At 46.5% G+C, this 19,140-nt stretch overlaps 1 protein-coding gene across 1 annotated transcript; it reads left to right on the top strand.

The window, feature by feature from the left end:
• The first annotated feature begins 11,367 nt into the window (after window positions 1–11,367).
• LOC123031753 (keratin, type I cytoskeletal 19-like) lies at window positions 11,368–18,821 on the top strand. The gene is made up of 6 exons (XM_044447049.1): window positions 11,368–12,255; window positions 13,312–13,394; window positions 14,621–14,777; window positions 15,188–15,349; window positions 16,136–16,261; window positions 18,591–18,821. The coding sequence occupies exons 1-6, from the start codon at window positions 11,368–11,370 to the stop codon at window positions 18,819–18,821; spliced, it is 1,647 nt and encodes a 548-aa protein (XP_044302984.1).
• The last annotated feature ends 319 nt before the right edge of the window (window positions 18,822–19,140 follow it).

The raw sequence follows: 19,140 nt of genomic DNA, 5'->3' as shown, positions 1-19,140 counted from the left end.
ACAGGTAGAGCTGGGTATCATCAGCGTACTGATGATTCCGCAGCCCACACCTCCTGATGACCTCTCCCAGCGGTTTCATGTAGATGTTAAATAGCAAGGGGGTCAAAATGGACCCCTGTGGAAATCCATGGCATAACTGCCATGGCGCAGAGCCATAGTCCCCCAGCACCACCTTCTGGAATCGGCCATTGAGATAGGAGCAGAACCACTGCAGAACAGTGCCTCCAACTCCCAATTCCGCTAGCCTATCCAGAAGGATACCATGGTCGATGGTATCGAAAGCCGCTGAGAGGTCCAGGAGAACCAGCAGGGACACACTCCCCCTGTCTCTCTCCCTGCACAGATCATCATACAGGGCGACCAAGGCAGATTCAGTACCGTACTCGGGTCTGAAGCCGGACTGAAATGGGTCCAGATAATTAGGTTCATCCAAGAGTGCCTGCAGTTGTCCCACCACCCCCCGCTCTAACACCTTGCCCAAGAACGGGATGTTGGCCACCAGTCTATAATTGGCGGCCACCTCTGCATCCAGGGAAGCCTTCTTTAGGACTGGCCGGACTACTGCCTCCTTTAAAGGGGCAGGTACCCGGCCATCTCTTAGAGAGGCGTTGACCACCTCCAGGATCCAGGTCCCAATCCCGTCCTTGGCTGTCTTGAGTAGCCAAGATGGGCAAGGGTCCAGTAAGCAGGTGGTAGGACGTACTTGTCCAAGCACCTTGTCCACATTATCAAGCTGCAGCAACTGAAATTCATCCATCAATTGTGGACCAGACGACAACATTGGCACCTCCCCCGAAGGTTCTGAGTCACTAGTGGAGTCCAGCTCGTGACGAATCTGAGCGATTTTCTCCTTGAAATGCTTGGCGAAGTAGTGGGCCGTCAAAGGTGGCACGAGATCTTTTTTTGGGCCTGGATGAACCAGCCCCTGTACCACCCGGAAGAGCTCTGCCGGATGGCATTGTGAGGAGGCAATGGAAGTGGTGAAGAATTTCTTCTTCGCCGCCCTCACCACCACAGCATAGGCCTGATAATGGGCTCTTCAGTGTGTTCAGTCAGATTCATCCCGTGATTTCCTCCACCTACGCGCTAGACGTCTCCCAACCCACTTCATTGCCCGTAGCTTGAATGTATACCAGGGGGGTGAACGGGCTCTGCCAGGTGGGAGAGGACACTTAGGAGCGATCGTGTCAATAGCCCTGGTCATTTCCCCATTCCACAGTTCGACCAAGGCATCGGCAGGAGCATCAGCCTTATCAACCAGGAATTCCCCCAGGGCCTTCAGGAATCCATCCGGATCCATCCGGCTCCGGGGGCGGACCAACACAATTGAGTCCACACCCTTACAGAGGGAAAGGCTGCTCTCGAGCTCAAACCTCACGAGGAAGTGATCTGACCATGACAGGGGTGTCAGACACAAGTTCCTCACCCTCAGATCTTCCTGTCCTGTCGAGAAAACCAGGTCCAGAGTGTGTCCATGTTCATGGGTCGGGCCCAGTGACATGCTGAGACAGCCCCATGGCCGTCATGGAGGCCATGAAGTCCTGAGCCGCCCCGGTCAGAACAGTCTCAGAGTGGAGATTGAAGTCCCCCAGGACCAACATCCTGGGATTCTTCGACACCAAGTCCGAGATGATCTCCATCAGCTCAGGCAGGGAGTCTGTTGGGCAGAAGGGTGCACGGTGCACCAACAGAATCCCCAATCTGTCTCGGTCGCCCAACACCAAGTAGAGGCACTCTAGACCCAGCCTCGAGAGAACAGGAAGCCCTGTGAGGGAAATAGAGGCTTGGTAAACCAAAGTGACCCCCCCTCGCCTCCCCTCCAGGCGTGGTCGGTGCTGGACCAGGTACCCGGGCAGGCACATTTGAGAGAGGGAGACATCCCTTCCTCCCCCGCCCAGGTCTCTGTAATGCAGGCCAGGTCAGCCCCCTCATCCACAGTCAAGTCATGGATGAGGGAAGATTTATTGTGGACCGACCTGGCATTAAGCAGCAGCACCAACAGGCCTGGGAGGTGTTTGACAGGACTACCTGGAACCCTCAGGCTGGGGAAATAACCAGAAGGGGGAACAAGTGCTAGCCATCTGTTCCTCCTTCTTCTACGCAGACACGTTAGACCCCCCAACGCTGTAACGTCCATTGCCCATGACCACCCCAATGGCAGCGCCCACACGCTCCCCAGGCAACCCCATACTCAAAGCCAGAGAGGAATCCATTAAAACAACTAGAAACACATTAAAACACTTAAAAACACACTCACAATCCCCACCGTCCACTTTAACCTATCTCCCCTCCAGCCAACAACAAAGACCCTGGCCAGCCCAGCTCCCGCTCGGCCCCGCTCGGCCCCAAACGGCGTCACCGCCCTTAGGCCGATGCCCTTCGGCTGCCGGCCCGAGGCTGCTGGCCCTGGTCGCTGCCGGCGAGTTAAAGGCCGCGTGGCCCCTCAAATGCTTTATTTCAAATGGTTGTCCATGGATTGTTCTCTATTTGAAGCTTTTTTCTCGTTCAAGTTAATCTGGTTTAAAGATAAAGAAGTGTAAGAAGGGAGAAGCCAAACTGTGACCTTGAAGGTACCCATGAACAGACATCAGCAGGCAGAGCAGGCATATGGGTCGCTGGGTTGCAGCCTTCCTCACAATGGTGGGATGCATTGCAGTTCTATTTAAATTATATAAATTATTTTTAAATCCACATATATACATATATGTTAGCATTTGAAAGTTTTATGCAATTTGTTACAATCCTGTGCCCTCTTTTTTGGTGATGCATTTCATTTTTTTGGCAATGCGTAATTGGCTACCCTTGTCTCTGTCTCCTGAGGTGATGAGTGATTAATGTAATTATTCCTTTGCTAAATGACAGAGTCCAGGGAAAGAGGTGTGTCACTTTGCAGAAGAAAGTATCTTCCCAGAGCTGATTGTCTGATACTTAGCTGAATCAGGGAAATGTAGTGTAGCACAAACATAGATTTTCTGATAAATTATTTTTTAGATGAATAAGAGAAACCAGGATGAGGACAGGAGGCCACGATGACAGGATGATGACAGGATTGCCTATCTCAAGTAGTAATGCTTTTGTTTGGTTTGCTTTCACCCTTCCATATATTTTCTAGCAAGCCAATGCACTTGTTTCAGTGGAGTTTGCGTTTTCGTAGTTACATCTTGGCCAGTTCTGGATTCTTGGAACCACGCAGGAAAACAGTAAGAACAGCAAAACACCATCCCAACCAAAACCTTCCCGAAGTCATAAAAAGAATTGTCCAGGCCTTCCTCGCCACAAGGTTTATTTCACAATATTGATGCTTTCTCAGTTTGCGTGCAATTTCATAAATAGAAAGAAGAAGGTACGGGTTTATATTTATGTGTGATTTCATTTCTTAAAACTTTATACTTTTCCAAATGATAGACATTCAAAATAGATTACAAACAATTGTAACAACAAATAAAAACCATGACAGGCTACACTGCCAGGGAAAAATTGCACTCTACATTTGCTAAGTGGCACTTCTTCATAGGTTTCCCTGGGCAGAATCTAGCACTGGGTACATATTATGGAACTGAGCCCTGGCTCAAATTGAGCTCTGGCTGCAATATTAGAATTATAATAGTGGTAATAACCCTTTAATTAGGAAGTGGGCAAAAAATAGTAATTCAGTAGCCAGGGAAGCAATAATGTGAGAATTTTATGATTCAGTGGTAGGTAGACCAAATGAGGGGAAAAGTCAAGTAGACGTATATATATAGCAGCTTCTCTCAGTCTGGTGCTCTCCAGATGTGTTGGACTACAAATCCCAGAATCCCCCACCCTTTCTTTATGGTTGCTTGAATTCTCAAGGAAGATGAGATGTGGACCTTCAGTTGCGGCCTCACTCTTATGCACACCATGATCCCGTTTCTATAACTTCTGCTTTTTAAAGCTTCATATTTACAGTGCTTGGTAAGTTTATGAACATCAGTAACAAATGTTGTGGTTGCTACCCCATATTACTGGGACCTTGTATTGAATTTGGCGCTTTCGTAGATCACTTTGCATCTTCCCCCACAAAATCAAATCTCTTCATCGAGTTGTGGTGTGCTTAGAATATCTTCAGCAGAGAAGGTCAGAGGTCAGAGAATGCATTTGGCATTCTTGTGGTTTTAGATTCTAATTCAGAAATCATTCTGTATCTTTCTGGCTTCCCAGTGCAGTAGACCCAGTGTCTGGATTCCAAAAGACAACAGAATCATTCACATTTATTTGCATTTCCCTGCCTTTTTTCTGGGAGGAACCCAAGGCAGCTCACATAACCCCCCTCTACTCCATTTTATCCTCACAACAACAGTCCTGTGAGGTACGTTAGGCTAAGCATCTGTGATGGGCTCAAAGTCACCCAATCAGCTTCAGGACTGACTGGGGCTTAAAACCCAGGTCTCCCAAGTCCCAGTCCTGCATTCTAACCAGTAGACTATACTGGCTCTTTATTATTTGAACCATTTTTACTCCATTGCCCAAATGAAAAGGCTCTCAGAGTAACCTAGCTATTAGAAAACCAGGCCAGCCCCTCCTTAGACTCTTATAGTCTAAAAGACAACAAAAGTTCTCTAGCACCCTCAAGACAGATTACTTTTAAAGGTGTCATAAGGCGCTTTTCTTCTCTTTACTCATATAGCTGTCCTCTGGAAATCTCAAAGACATGACACAAAACGGGATAAGAAAACCAAAAGAGGTTCCGATTCTTAAAGTTACACAGTCTTTTAGCAAAACGTGTGTCGGTCTCTTTGAAATAAACAGGACTTAAATGAATTTTGACTAAGCTCCATGTCATGGCTTTGAGTGGGGCTAACCAGTCAGATTTTAATAGCTTTTAAGATTTGGATTATAGTAGTGACGTTGCCATTTGGTGCCTTCGGACTAAATAGCCTGGTGCTGCCCAGCTCAGTGGTTCTGTAGAAGTAGTCTGGGTGGAATGCAAAGAATGCTTCCATCTACAAGCAAGTGTTATGTGCAACCTTCCCACTCAATGGCCCCTGAATTAATAGTCTGTGATCTTTTGGCATGCTAACAGAATCCTTTTAAACTGCCAATGGAATGATTCTTTTTATTTGTGTTTTAATAATAGCAAAAACACTGATTTCCAATACCACTACTACCTTTTTAAAAAGTCATTATCCTTTTTTAACAGTGTTTATAGCAGCAAAATGTATACTCAACAATAGTATACCAGTGGAATAATTGTTTTTGTGTGTTAGAGCCATGGCAATTCAACTTAGTCCAACAATACTACCACAATTTTTTTTGTTCTTAAAACTTACCCCAAATGATAAATGTAATCATGGACAGCCTGCAAGCTTATACATGTTCTTCTCAAGGAAAAAGTGGGCTTTTTTGCTTCTGCTATGATGGGACCCAGCTTTCAGTGTATCCTGCTGAAATATAAGATACGCATGGGAAATGTTGAGAGTGCTAAAGCTAAAGCTACACTGAACTGGGCTAATTAACTCATGCTTCACTCATAACTAGCCAAGGTCTTTCAGATTGTTTCAGAGTAATTGTTTCTGGGTAATTATTTCAGAGTAATGATAAAACTTCCACCTCAAATTCTTTTAAACACATCCTTACCAAACTGGTCTTTCTCTCCTCCTCCCAGTAGAGATGGAAATTAAAAGATAAGCACCAGCTTCAAAGGGACTAGGTGCCAGGCCTTAGCGACTGCACATCGAGAATCCCTGGGCACCACATCCTTGACACTCTTAACTTTCCATGGCATTTCCTGATTTCTAGCCCCTTCGTGACTTTAGAGGAAATGTTTTTGTCGATGAGTCTCAAAGTGTGTGACTGGCATTCACCCAGGGCAAAAACAGACCCTTGTCCTTGAAAGCACAGGCTCTTCCTTGATATAACCTCTTGTTTGTCACTCAGTCATTCACACGGTACTTCCAGGAAAGACTTACTGTTCCCCAGACCAACACAAAAAGCATCAACATGCCCTCATCTGGGCATCACATTCAAACAAATTTAACGGTGGTCTTGTTAAACTCAGCTTTATTTCTTAGGGTACTCCAATAGTGCTCAACTCAGGCCTGGAACGTTTCAGGTGCATGAAAAAAACTAGAAAAGCTGCAGAGTGATGGTGGAGTTCTGGTCTTTCTCAATCCTGGACTGTTCCAAAGAAGATCCAACAGAAGGAGGGACTTCCAGATCATCTTCTAGATCTTGGTTCTCCAATGTAATGCTCATGGCCTCCTCTCATGGCACCAGTCAGGATTCCAGATTCTCCTGATTTTTGTTTTATTTCTTAAGATGCTTTTAACATTTTTTACTGGGAAGCTAACAAACTCAAAATGAATGGCTAGCCTCCAAAAACATTTCTATTTGGATTCAAAGGACTGGTTTTGTGCTTTGCAGATCCTACCTCTGCCTTGAACTAATTTTCTTGGACAAGTTATTCTTCTGTTAGACTCACCAGCTGTCCTTCTAGGAGTGTTTTGTGACCACCCATGTCCACCATGTCAGCCATTTTGTGAAAGTGCCTGGGACACTCTTTCCAAATTCCAAATGTTGGAGACCTCCTCCTTCAGATCATGGTGTTAGGCTGGGATAGATCTTTTTATCCAGAGGAAGAGAGAAAGAAAAGTGTAGTCTAAACTATCAGAATGGTGAGTGAGGGCAATCTACCCTAGGCATTCTAATTGGCATTGCAAGGCCTGACTCACTGGTATGTCACATGTCAGTCCACGAAAAAGCTTGCTTCTCCCAGAATGGTTTCTATGCCAACAGGTCACCATAAGAACTGTGCCTTCCTAACCCAACACTCACATCCACTGGTTAGGTCTAGGTTCTTCTTTAACCCATCAGAGGTTTGGAGAAGTTGCCTGAAAAGGAGGCGGTACAGTTTCTCACAGAATGTGCAAAATATTTTCATTTTCCCCAAACCCATCCTGTCAACTTCCATGGAAAGCTTGCCTGCCTGTTTGACCAGGGTTCTCTTTGTGCTATTGTCTGGCCCAAAGGTAAGATGTGTGAGCATGTATGCTTTGTTTGCCCTCGCATGACATCATGACATTTTGCTTTCCCCTGATGTGTTTCAATTGTGAGACTGAACATGATTGTTTAATGGTCTCTCTCTCGCATGCTGACAGTTTCCTGGAAAAAGACAACACCTTTCCTTGAGGAAAGAGCATGTCAGATCACTGGGACTAGTGACTCCGAACAATCATATGCATGCCATAAGTTCCTCCAATAAGGCCCACGTACAGCCTCCTATTGTTCCCTACTGTGAAGCATTTCAAACAGAAGAAGGAATTTCCTCTGCCCTTTCAGCACTTGATTTTGCTCTGAGCATGCATGAGCAGCTCAGCTTGGCATAGTGTGTGAGTTAGCAGTGAGAATGTGAATCCTCAACCTCCACAATTTAAACATTTTTTTAGGGGTCAGTAGATCTGACTCTGTATGTCAGATATTGCATATTTATTTAGTTATTTATTACATTTTTATACAACCCAATAGACCAAGGCCCTCTGGGTGGTTTACAAAAGTTTGGAACATATAATGAAGAGATTAACATATAAAACAATAGAATCAGCAGTTGCAAACAAGTCAGTACACAGATATAATGGTAGTAAAAAATGCAGTATAAAAACTAACAGTTAACTGTGTTAAAATATTGAGCAAAACAAAAGGTTTTCACCTGGCACTGAAAGGAGTAGAGAATAGGTGCCAGGTGGACCTATTTAGGGAACTCATTCCAGAACTGGGATGCCACAACCAAAAAGGCCCTTCTCCTGGTTGCCACTTTCTTTACTTCCTTTGGAGGATGCTCCTGGAGACAGACCCCAGAAGATGATCTTAGGGGCCGGGAAGGTAAGAGAAGCTTTGTTATGTTCCAGCTTTTATCAGTACTAGAGAGGACTGAAAAAACATATAAGCAGCAACAACTTTGTGCAAAGTAATGACAGTAGGGAGAACAAGATTGTAATCACGAGTAATTAGCTTTCCCTAAACCAAGAAAACTAGTAAGAAACACATATGAGAGTCAGGCATTGCTGGACAGGCCACACCCTACATATGCAATGCTATTATGAAAAAGTTGGCTGGTGAATTAAGTTGACGAGTAAGAAAAGGTAGATATGAGGAGAGGTGAATGTACTGCATGTGAAAAACCAACACGATGAAGCCGATGCCTGGGAATAAAATGGGAAATGATCTGCTTTCATTCAAAATGTGTTTCTGCCTTTGGGAGGGCATCAGATACTGCTGCGACCATTGGGAAGATCTGAAATTCCCAAAATTCTCAGAAAAATATCTGCTGGAATATTACATTGCAATAATACCAGATTGCTCAAAATTCACCAATAATTTGCTATCTGTATTTTACAGAAACCTGGTGATTTTTTATCCAATTATTTGATACTTGGATTCTGTACTCAATGTCAGTATTTGATATTTGACAGTTAAATTTTTACAACGTTTGGCAACTGACATGCAGTATTTACTAACTGGCCGTGCTGATGAAGTGAAATTTCAGTTAGTGTCTAAGCTGAACATCTCACATTTCTCAGCTGAGAGCCTCTCTGATTTTATACTTGTTGCTTATCAAGGCCAATACATTTAAAAGATGCTGATATATCTAAAGGACTTAAATTTTGAATTCTGTGGTGAAAGTTCACATTCAGCTTGAAATGGTGGACCTGGAATTTTGGCAGATTTCAAAGATTTACCCAGTCTTGAGTCAGATCTAGTCAGGATGTGCTTGTACCTCGAACTGAGAAGGTTTTGCTTCATGCTCCACATCTGACTTGGTCCATCTTCTCTGCTCAGCTGACAAGATGGAGGTTTTGCAAACAAAAGAGAAGACATCCATGGCCTACACTGGCTGGGAAATGATTTCCCTCCCTGTCAGACTGGCTAATGAACCTTTGGGTTTCTGATTGTCCCCAGTTTAACATCACTGAAGTACATGGCTGATTTCATTTACGTAGTCCATTCATGAGGCTGCTCTTGCATGTACCTTTGTCTCTTCCTGCCTCAGTCTGTCTGCTGAGCAGAGATTGTGTGGGGTACTGTGGTATTTACAAAAGGTTAGCTTGTGGCAGTCCAGGCATGACATGGCCACATTGTCAGCCTGGCTGTTGATCCTGTCCAGGGGCGGTGTCAAGGCTTGCTTGGGCTCCTGCCGAGGTCACAGCGGCAGGACCCCCGTGATGTCCTTCCTCTGCATTGCCACTGCTTGCTCACTGCCTCGTGCTGGGCCAGACAAAGGCGGAACTGAGAAGGAAGTGCAGCTGGTGCCACGGCCCCCTTGCACCCTGGCTCCCCGCCTGTCACGTGAGCCTCTGGTGAAACAGTGAGCGAGAGGAGCAACAGGAACAACTGGTGACCTGGGCATGAGAAGGTAGATGCAAAGAGCGAGTGACCCTTGGAAAGCTGGCACCAGTACCACTCCTTTCCTTCAGGGACAATAATGACAAAATGGAACTTTAATATTAGACAGAAACATAGAATCATAGCAAGTTGGAAAGATTCTCCCAGGCCAGCTCATCTGATCCCTGGCTCCAGCTGACTCCACTCATGTAATCTCCAAAAGATATCCAAAAAGAGTAGGAGTTAGGAGAAGGATGAGCTGTTACTGCTTTCAAGTAAATGGAGGTGGTGCCCAGTCTACAGAAAGCCCTTCACATGGAGAGTGCATGAAATACATTGTCTGTATTTTCTGAGGACTTCTAAAGGCTTTCTATGGACATTTTCTGGTGGTGATAATGGCAGCCGTGCAATAAATGTGCAATTCTAGAGCAGCAAAGGGAACATTAAAATAGGGCAGAGAAGGAAAAAGACCATTGAGGAACAAGGCTCCAAAATAGAGAGAGCCGTTCACACTGAAAAGATAAGGAGAGAAAAGCCCAAATTCCGGTGACTGGATTCTTAATTCTGAGTGGATTTTCTGACTCTGTTTCTACATTAGAGCAGAAACAAATTTGACCCTCAAATTGGTTTTCTTCTTTGGCATGATGCTCAATATGCAATGGATATACACTGAACTTTTGAATATGTGCTGATTATCTGCCAAGTCTTTGATCTATGTATTTGACACACAATGCTCTTTGGACTTCTATCTGTGCCATTTATCAGTTAATACATAACAATATTTGTTGCTGGTGTGAAATGCTGTTTGGTATTTGATAATGGGCAGCTCATAAGATTTTATGTTGGATGTCTGCCAAGATTAAAACAACTGAGAGATAACTAACCAACCCTATCTATGTTATCTCTCATGCAACACTTTAATTTTATTAAAGTTTTGATATGCAAAACTGGAATGTATGTTCAGCTCCAGCGTGAAACATTTACATAATTTTGGAATCATTTTGAACTAAATATTGAATGGGGAAGCATGACATTTTAGTTTCTGAAATCTACTATGTTTTAAATTTCAGTAGAGCTGTGCTGAATATCCTTAAGTTTGGATCTTGGAGTGAAAAATAGGAAGGTGCAAATATTAACCCCTTTCAATCCTGTTCAATAGCATTATTTCTCTTCAGCTACTGTCAGTTTCATGATATCTCCCATCCCATCCACCGTTCTCCATTTCTGTTTCTTTCTTGCATTAATCACAAGAGTGAGCAAAACACAAGCAGTGCAATGAAGGAGATTACGTTAAGATGCTAGATAGCCAATCAGATCTGGCTATATGATAATGTCACTGAGGGCAAATGAGGGAAATTGAAGCTGAAGGCAACACTTCCAGGATGGGTCTTATCCACGATCCCTGTCAATTGGGGATCATAGAATGGCTTCATAATAGTGCAAAGTCAATCAACGTTGGTGACTTCAATACACCACTGAATGGTGAGACAGTCACACAAGCATTTCTAAAGAAGTGTCACAGAACTCAATAAAAAGAGGCATTTTTGATCCAGTGAGAAAAAGCAGTGAGTGAGTAGTTTTGGCTTAGTTAGGAATGAGTTTTGTCCCCACCCTTAGATGTTACGTGTGATTGCATTTTAGCTGCAGGACAAAATGAGGCTGCCCAAGAAAGCTATGTTTCCTCCTGTGGGCAAAAGGAACTATTATTCACTGCAGTACCCATGTTTGTTGCCAAGTGTACATCACAAATAACACCACAAAATGCTCCTGCTTTTTTTTTTTTTCCCCCAAGGAGCTGCTGACATGGGTTGCATCTCCTTTGAATCCCTGCCTTTGGGGAATGACAGTAATAATTACAGCAACCACTGCTGTGAGTGTTGAAGAAAGAGGGGAAACGAGAAAGGTGACACCCTCTGCAGAAAGTATAAATAGAGACTGGTGGGGAGTAGATCCCAGCAGTCTTCCTTTGTGTCAAGTGGTGCCTCTAGCTCTCTGCTTAGCATTAGGAGATCCTCCATCACCATCACCATGAGTTGTGGTCCAAGGCACACGGTCCTAACAGCTGGGAGAACCTCTGGTGGCAGCTGCAATCTTGGTGGAGGAAGGGTGGGGGTGGCCTCGGTCTCCTCTGGACAGCATCCTTCTTGTGGGATGAACAATGGGAGAACGAACTTCTCCAGCTGGAGCCATGTTGGTGGAGGAGGAAGAAGCCATTTTTCAACTGGCAGCTGCAGTGGGGCGTTTGTTGGTGGTGGACACATAGGAGGAAGCGGTGGCTTTGGTGCTGGCTCCCATGTCGGTAGTGTTGGTGGTGGTCATGTAGGTATGGTTTGTGGCATGCCTGGTGGTGTAGCAGGTGGTGTTCCTGCTGGTATGGTAGGTGGTCCTTGTGGTGTGGTAGGTGGTGTTCCTGCTGGTATGGTAGGAGGCATGGGCGGTGTGGTGGGTGGTGTTCCTGCTGGTATGGTAGGAGGCCATTGTGGTGTAGTTGGGGGTGTCCCTGCAGAAATGGTAGGTGGTCCTCATACTGTTGTTGGGGGTGTCCCTGCTGGCATGGTAGGTGGCATGGGTGGTGTAGTTGGAGGTGCCCCCGCAGGAATGTTAGGTGGCCCGCATACTGTTGTTGGGGGTGTCCCTGCTGGCATGGTAGGTGGCATGGGTGGTGTGGTCCGTGGCCCTGCATTGATTGGTGGCCTGGGAGGTGAGCATGTCTGTGGAGGCAACTTTGATGGGAAAATGACAATGCAGAACCTCAATGATCGCCTGGCCAGCTACCTGGACAAGGTCCGATGCCTGGAGGAGGAAAATGCTGAGCTTGAATGCCGAATTAGGGACTTTTATGCCAAGCAAGGCCCTCTTTGTGAACCAAAGGACTATACCCATTACCACCAAAAAATTGAAGATCTTAAAAACCAGGTAGGATGTCAATTTTCAACCCATTTTTCATGAGTTTTACATGCCTTTTCTTGTGTCTATTGCAAACAACGGGTTCTTCCAGTTGACTTAAACAAACAACATCAGTGTTTTAAATGCCTTAGGTGACAAATGAGTGAAACCAATTTGCCACCATGATAATGCCTCAGAAAATATGAACTATTGAAATGCCTTTAAATTTGCTTTTGGATTCCCAACCTGTTGTACACAAAGAAGATTGTGATTTGGAATATCTGGAATGTGGCAGCAAAGCCAAGGCCAGTATGGGAATAGCCCAAGAATATTGCTTGATCCCCTAAAACATATTTTCTTCATCTCCTCCTCCTCCTGTTCCTGTTCCTTTTCCTCCTCCTCCTCCTCATTTTTGGAGATAATATAATGTTTGTATAGATGTTGGTTGTGAGGTAGACAAGACAAACATTGCATTTAATAATGCATTTCTTTTAATCCAGAGGTATGTCTGGAACATTAATTTTATTTTCTATTGGAGTCGCACTCTAGAGTTCCTGTGAAGCTCATGTCATCTCAGGACTGTGACTGATGCACAGTTCTGGTCATCTGTGGGAGCTCAGATAGCGCACTAACACTGCACGTAGGGAACTGTTATACACGCACTACTTGCAGCTCGGAAATAGCCAACATAGGGATGAATTTGAATCCCCTCCACATGATGGGGCAGTTTTCTGTGAATCAGCCCAAGGGGAAGTAGAAGAAAGAGTTGTCTGGTGCTTGGAACTCCAAAATGGTGGAAGGGATTGTATTGGTGAACCCCTTCCTGTCAACTCCGGAAGATATCCTGGCCGTAGTGATTTTTTTCCCACCAGTGAGCGTGAGGGCTATTTTGTGGTTCAGCTGTACATTGATACAGAACTGTAATGGATTGTACACATGGCTTAAACGTTGGCATGAAGCTAGCATTAGATTGCTAAATGCCCAATATGAAAGGAAGCAGCCTAAAATCTTAATGTGAGATCTTCACATGTACGGGAAAAGAGAGCAGGGTCCTAACTGGCCTCTCTTAACCTCGTCTTTATCCAGCTCATTTGTACCGGTGTGGAGAACAACAAACTCCTTCTGTGCATTGATAACAGCAAGCTGACTGCGGATGACTTCAGAACCAAGTGAGTACTTTTCAGAAAGCAGCAATGAAGCGAAGGGGTTCATTCCATTAGGTCCCATTGCTGGCGGCAGGGGGTGGGGGGCATTCTTGGTGGACTCTATGAGGCTCAACCTGTCTGTTATGGGGCTGCATGGAAAGGAGGGTGTCTGTCCTTTCAGGCCTGGAGGTGTCCATTCTGTGGGGATATGTGGGGCTGTGCAGAATAAAGGCCACCCATCCTACAGAGCGCAGGAAGAAGATTGTGAGCCAGAATATCTGGAATGTGGCAGCAAAGCCAAGGCCAATATGGGAACTGGCCAAGAACGAGAGAGCATGTTGTTTGTTGGATATCTCCCCATCTCCTTTTTCAACACTTTGCAGCAGTGGTGTAATAGCGCCAGGGATCACAGGGATGTAGTACCTGCACTTTTTAATTAGCAGGGATGGGTATGGTATCTGCCACCCTTCCACCCCAGAATTGCCTGCTTCTTTTGAGCTGAACAGTAATCCTCAAAATAGCTGGGAGGAAATATATTTTCCCAGCAACTAACTAACTAACTCTCTCTCTCTCTCTCTCTCTCTCTCTCTCTCTCTCTATATATATATATATATATATATATATATATATATCCTGCCTTTTCCTACAAAGGGCTCAAGGCAGCTTACATCTCCTCCTCCATCTTATCCTCACAACAACAACCCTGTGAGGTAGGTTGGGCTGAGTCTGACTGGCCCAAAGTCACCCAGTTGGCTCCATGGCTGAGCGGGGACTAGAACCCAGATCGTCTGAGTCCCCGTCCCATGCTCTTAACCACGACACCACACTGGCTCTCCTTGATCCCTGTAGAAGTGCAAACTGTTTTGGGATGCTTTGGGCAATTAAAACCCACTTGCTTTGCAAAAGAGAGGATCATGATGGAGACAATCACTGCTAGAACTGGTGTGTTCATACGGAGCCATGCAGCAGGGCGCATTTTTGGACTCTTCTTGGGGCCACAGCTGTGGGGGCTGTCACAGTGAGCGCTTGCCCTTCAGAATTTATTACTGCACGCTGCTCTGTAGTATCTGCTAGCAGGCAGGGGATGCTTCTAGCCCAAGCTGGGGAAGCCTGTCTGCTTAAAAGCCTAAGGAAGCCAGGCTGAACTGCTAGGCTGAAACATGAGAAGGACTGCTGCCTGCCTTTGAGGTGGACCCAGTGTTACGACTGCGTGGGCAACCGGTCTTCCAACACTGCTCTTTCTGACTCAGGTTTGAGACGGAATGCTGCCTTCGCCAGAATGTGGAAGCTGACATCAACGGCCTGCATCACATTCTGGATCAGCTGACAGCCTGCAGGGCCAACCTGGAGGTTCAGTGCGAGAACCTGCAGGACGAGCTGTGTGGCCTGAAGAAGAACCACAAGGAGGTGAAAGATATCATCATCATTGTGCTTTATGAGAGCTAAGGGGAACATGCTTTCTGGATTCTCAGCTGTAAGCCTGAGAATAGCACTTGTGGGTGTTAATGATGCATGTTATTATGTCTGAGACATTCTCCTCTAACCCGGTGTCCTCAGATGTGTTGCACCACAACCCCCATCATTCCCAGCAAACACTGGGGAACATTTAGGTGCATGCTTTTTGGAGTGGCACAACCCGGAACAGCAATGCCAGGCAGTGGTGCTTGCCTACAAAGTGAGACCCATTTGCCACTTAGAGTCTCCAGCTCAGCCGTTGGAGAGTTCGTGTGGGGTAGGATGGATGAATAACGTGGGAAAGGAGAGACCAGTGGGCGAGCACGCTGCTCCATTCATTGTGGTTTGTGCTGTTTCTGCAGGAGGTCACCTGCCTGAAGAGCCAGTCCACTGGCGATGTCAACGTGGAAGTCAATGCCTCCCCTGGGCCAGACCTGAAGAAGATCCTGGAAGAGATGAGGTGCAAGTACGAGGCAATGATTGAAGGCAACCGCAGGGAGGTGGAAGCCTGGTATGAATCCAAGGTAAGCTATTCCCCTCTAAATCCATGATAAACAAAACAATGAGGTTACAGTGGACTGGAAACAACTAAAAAATCCAGGTGTGATCGGTACAAAGAGTATCTAATATCATATGTTTTAAGCAGCCTTGGGAGCCCCACCTTCTCATCTGGAAACCATTCACTCCTACTTCAAGGAATGTGGAGGCTGCTTGCTTAATTACCTAGCAATGAGAGAAAAACATTCTACACATATGCACTCCAGTTCTTTACCCTGCAAGACTTTTCCCAGCTAGCTTGGCCTGGGATGGGAGACTGTGGCCATTATCTTTGCAAAAGAGCTGCCTCTGAGGGAGATGAAAAATGCCAGGAGTGATTTGTCAGTAGTGTCCAGCATGGCCTCCAACATTTTTGGACTCTTCTTTGAACATGGCCATGGGGGACCATCAAGACAGCTACCTGCACCTCAAAATGTATCACAGAACCACTGTTTAGGGCATTGCCTCTGCAGGTGTGCAGTGGCCCTGGACATTTTTGCTCCTGCAAACACAGCATCATAGCCTCTCTTAGGGTTTCTTTTCCCGCAGCATGGTTCTGTATTCATGGTTCTGTATCAAGGACCTAGGAAGCTACCTGGCTCAGAGTCAGGCTACATGTCCATCCAGCTTAGTCTATGGAGACCTGTAGTTGTTCTCCAGGTTCTCAGGGAGAGTCTTTCCCAGACCTCCCTTGGAGCTGCTGGGGACCGACTCTGGGGACATTTTGCACGCAAAGTGGAGCAGTGGCCCTTCCCTACCCTTATGTATTACAGATGGAAGAGGTGAATCGTGATGTCTGCACCAGCAGCCAGGAGATCGAAGAGAGCAACAACAAGGTCACAGAGCTGAGACGCCAACTGCAAACCCTGGAGATTGACTTCGAGGCCCAGTGCAGCCTGGTAAAAGAGGATGCCAAAGTGTTTGCATCACTGGGGACCCGCACAGGAGGGTGGAGGGACACAGTGCTGCGGGCTGCAAAATGTCTTGTCCAGTGAACATACACAAGCCTTTGCCAGGCTCGTGTGGCTCCTTTGCTCCAAGCCATCCCTGAACAGCAGCAAGCCAATGACTGGGGTTGCTCAATACGTTAGACCACTTGGGGATTGCAACCAAGTGCTGTGGTCAACAGGGGTTCTGTGCTGCCTCTTCTCACTCCCGCCCTCCCTCCCAGTCCTCCTGCAGTATCCCAGGAGAAGCTGCAAGAGCACCGAGATGTCCTCTGAGCCATTTAGTGCCTTTTACTACAATCCCCCTGTGTTACCTGCGCTTGGGAAACTGAGGGCAACTGAGGCTCCATGAGCAAGCCCCCAACCCCCAGGGCTTTGGTGGCAAAGGGTACTCTCCACGCACCCCACCTTTTTAAAAACTTCTGAGAAAATGGTCAGCAGTGGGTTGCAAAGTTGCAATTTAGCTTGGACAGGTGTCTGCATGGACAGAGAGGGCATGCCGAACTGCAACTTCGTAGCCCACTGCTGTTGGGAATGAAAAAAGCAGCTATTCTTGGCGTCCGTGCCAGGATCAGGGTTGCACTGACTCTTCGGCTGAGGACTGGAGCCCAGGTTACTGAAAAGGAGGGTTTTTAGTTTCTAGTTTGGGTTCAACGAAACCCTTTGTTCATGCAGAGACTCACCTTTTAGTGGCTCTAGTCGGTCAGCTGTGAGTTGGAAATAAAGCACTATTTGCAAAGAGACTGTTGTTTGAAACAAAGAAGGGGAAAACCTAGCTCCTGGGAACTGCTAACCATTTTAAACAAAGTTTTAAAGGGGTGTGTGTGGGGGAAGCACCCTTTGCAGCAGAATGATTGGGTTTTTCGGGCATGCTCATGTGACCCTGGGCTACCCTCACTATCCTAAGTGTGGGTCCCACAGAGGCACAAGAGCATCTTAAGTTTTGCAGTCGACATAAGTGGATGGCACCATGGGAGGTGGCCAAACCTGCGGGAAACCCCCGTGGGCAGGTATGTGAGGTTTGTGGTCCAAAGGAACAGGCCTGCATTCCTGCACGGGGCTTTGTCCAAGTTTTGCATTGGCCTCTTTCCCCTCCACTGCTAGCAGGGATGGGGGAAGCCTTTCCTAGCTGTTCCCAAGTGCTGCTTTAGCATTCTGAGAAGCCTGGGAAAGACAATTGCCTGCTAGCTCCTGGCTAGAGAGGCAAGACTTTCTGCTGCTCTTGCCAAGGGGCTCTCTGGTTTCTGGACTTGACCATGGCTTAATTTATTGTCTAGGATCAGATAGCACAGTAAGCTATGGTGAGTTTGTTAAACCCTACCAGAAGCCATGGGTATCTGGGGAGGTTTATATATGCTTTGGGTAGAGCACTGGGTTCGGATAACTTTATTACTGGATTTGGTATTCAACCATGGTGAACAACCTGCAGTTCACAACTCAGCAACAAACCATGGGTTCTCTTCATGGTTCTTTGTGGTTAACAAGCCATGGCATGTTAGTGAAGCTGGGCTCAAACAATATGATAACCTACATTTCAACAACAACCCACTTGTTGAGATGGCTGGTTGTTTGAATCCAGTTTGTAGGTGGTGGTGGTGTGGTTATATTATAGCCAGAATATTCTCACCTCATTTTGATAGCATCCTGAATTCGTGTATGCAAATCCCTTGACAGCACTTGAAAAATGCTCTGGCATGGCTTAGAATGAGGAAAGATCCCCAAAGAACGGTTCAAAATGTTTACCTGTACTTCTTCCTATGTGTGGAAACAGGTTTGCTCTTTAATTACTTTGAGAAGCTGTAGCTTGCCCTACTTTTCAGGCATATATGCTTTAAGGAAAGGATAGCACTGTCAAAGAGGGAAAATATACTAACATATCATTTGACCACAGGTGTGTTCACACTGGTCAGTAATGTATTGTATCAAAACAGCCAGAAATGTAAAACAATCAGACAAACAAATGGGTATGGTGCAATTCAATGGATGCACTGCTCTGTTCAGAAGTCAGTCACAGAATATAATGGGACTTACTCCAAGGTAAGTGTGTCCAGGATTGCAACCTTAGGATGGAAACGCCATGTCTGCACCCACTTCATGGATTTCCCCTGACAATCTGAAGCATTTTTTCCCTAAGCTGAGATTCCATGGAAACACTTAGTAAATATTCTGATGGTAGAACGTGTTGCTGCTGAAGCATTTTGCGTTTTTGCTGAGACCTCAGTCTTGCACGAGGCCCAGTGAAACCTAACCGAGAGGAACTGCCTCTTGCCTCATTCCTCAGAGGGACACCCTGGAGGGCTCTCTGGGCGAGACGGAGCAGCGCTACAACAAGCACTTGGCCGAGCTCCAGGAGCGCATCTCGTGCTTGGAGCAGCAGCTGGCTGAGCTGCGGGCGGAGATGGAGTGCCAGAACCGCGACTACACCGAACTCCTCAATGTCAAAAGCCGCCTGGAGCAGGAGATCGCCACGTACCGCGGCTTGCTGGAGGGGGGGCAGCACGACATCATGTAAGTAGCATGCAGGGAGAGTGGGGCTCTGCTGGACCCCAGGCAGGAGGGACAACGAAGCCAGAATGAGAGGACTGCCCTGCCGGCTGCAGGCAGGATGGGCATCAGGAGCAGGCAGGGTGGGGAGCCTCTTGGGTGCTCTCAGCCCTGCAGGGGCTCTCCAAGCCCAGCACCCTGGAGCTGCTCCCGCTCTTCTCCATTGCATCCCATGGGTCCCTCGCCTCTCGCTCTGGCCCAGACCATGGTGGGGGTGGTGAGGAGGAGGAGCAGAGGATGCTGTGGCCTCCTTGTTCTTGCTGCCTTCCTGTCAATCCATGCAGTGG

This window comes from Varanus komodoensis, unplaced genomic scaffold (genome assembly GCF_004798865.1).
Source record: "Varanus komodoensis strain SLA01 unplaced genomic scaffold, ASM479886v1 scaffold50, whole genome shotgun sequence".
Lineage (NCBI taxonomy): Eukaryota > Metazoa > Chordata > Lepidosauria > Squamata > Varanidae > Varanus > Varanus komodoensis.
Note: the sequence above shows the minus strand (reverse complement) of the source record. Positions and strands in the feature narration are given on the sequence as shown.

Excerpts from the sequence above, each read along its gene's own strand:
- LOC123031753 (XM_044447049.1), top strand. The coding sequence starts at position 11,368 with ATGAGTTGTGGTCCAAGGCACACGGTCCTAACAGCTGGGAGAACCTCT. Across the intron at positions 15,350-16,135 it reads AAGCCTGGTATGAATCCAAG|ATGGAAGAGGTGAATCGTGA; the intron begins GTAAGCTATTCC and ends TATGTATTACAG. Across the intron at positions 16,262-18,590 it reads TCGAGGCCCAGTGCAGCCTG|AGGGACACCCTGGAGGGCTC; the intron begins GTAAAAGAGGAT and ends CTCATTCCTCAG.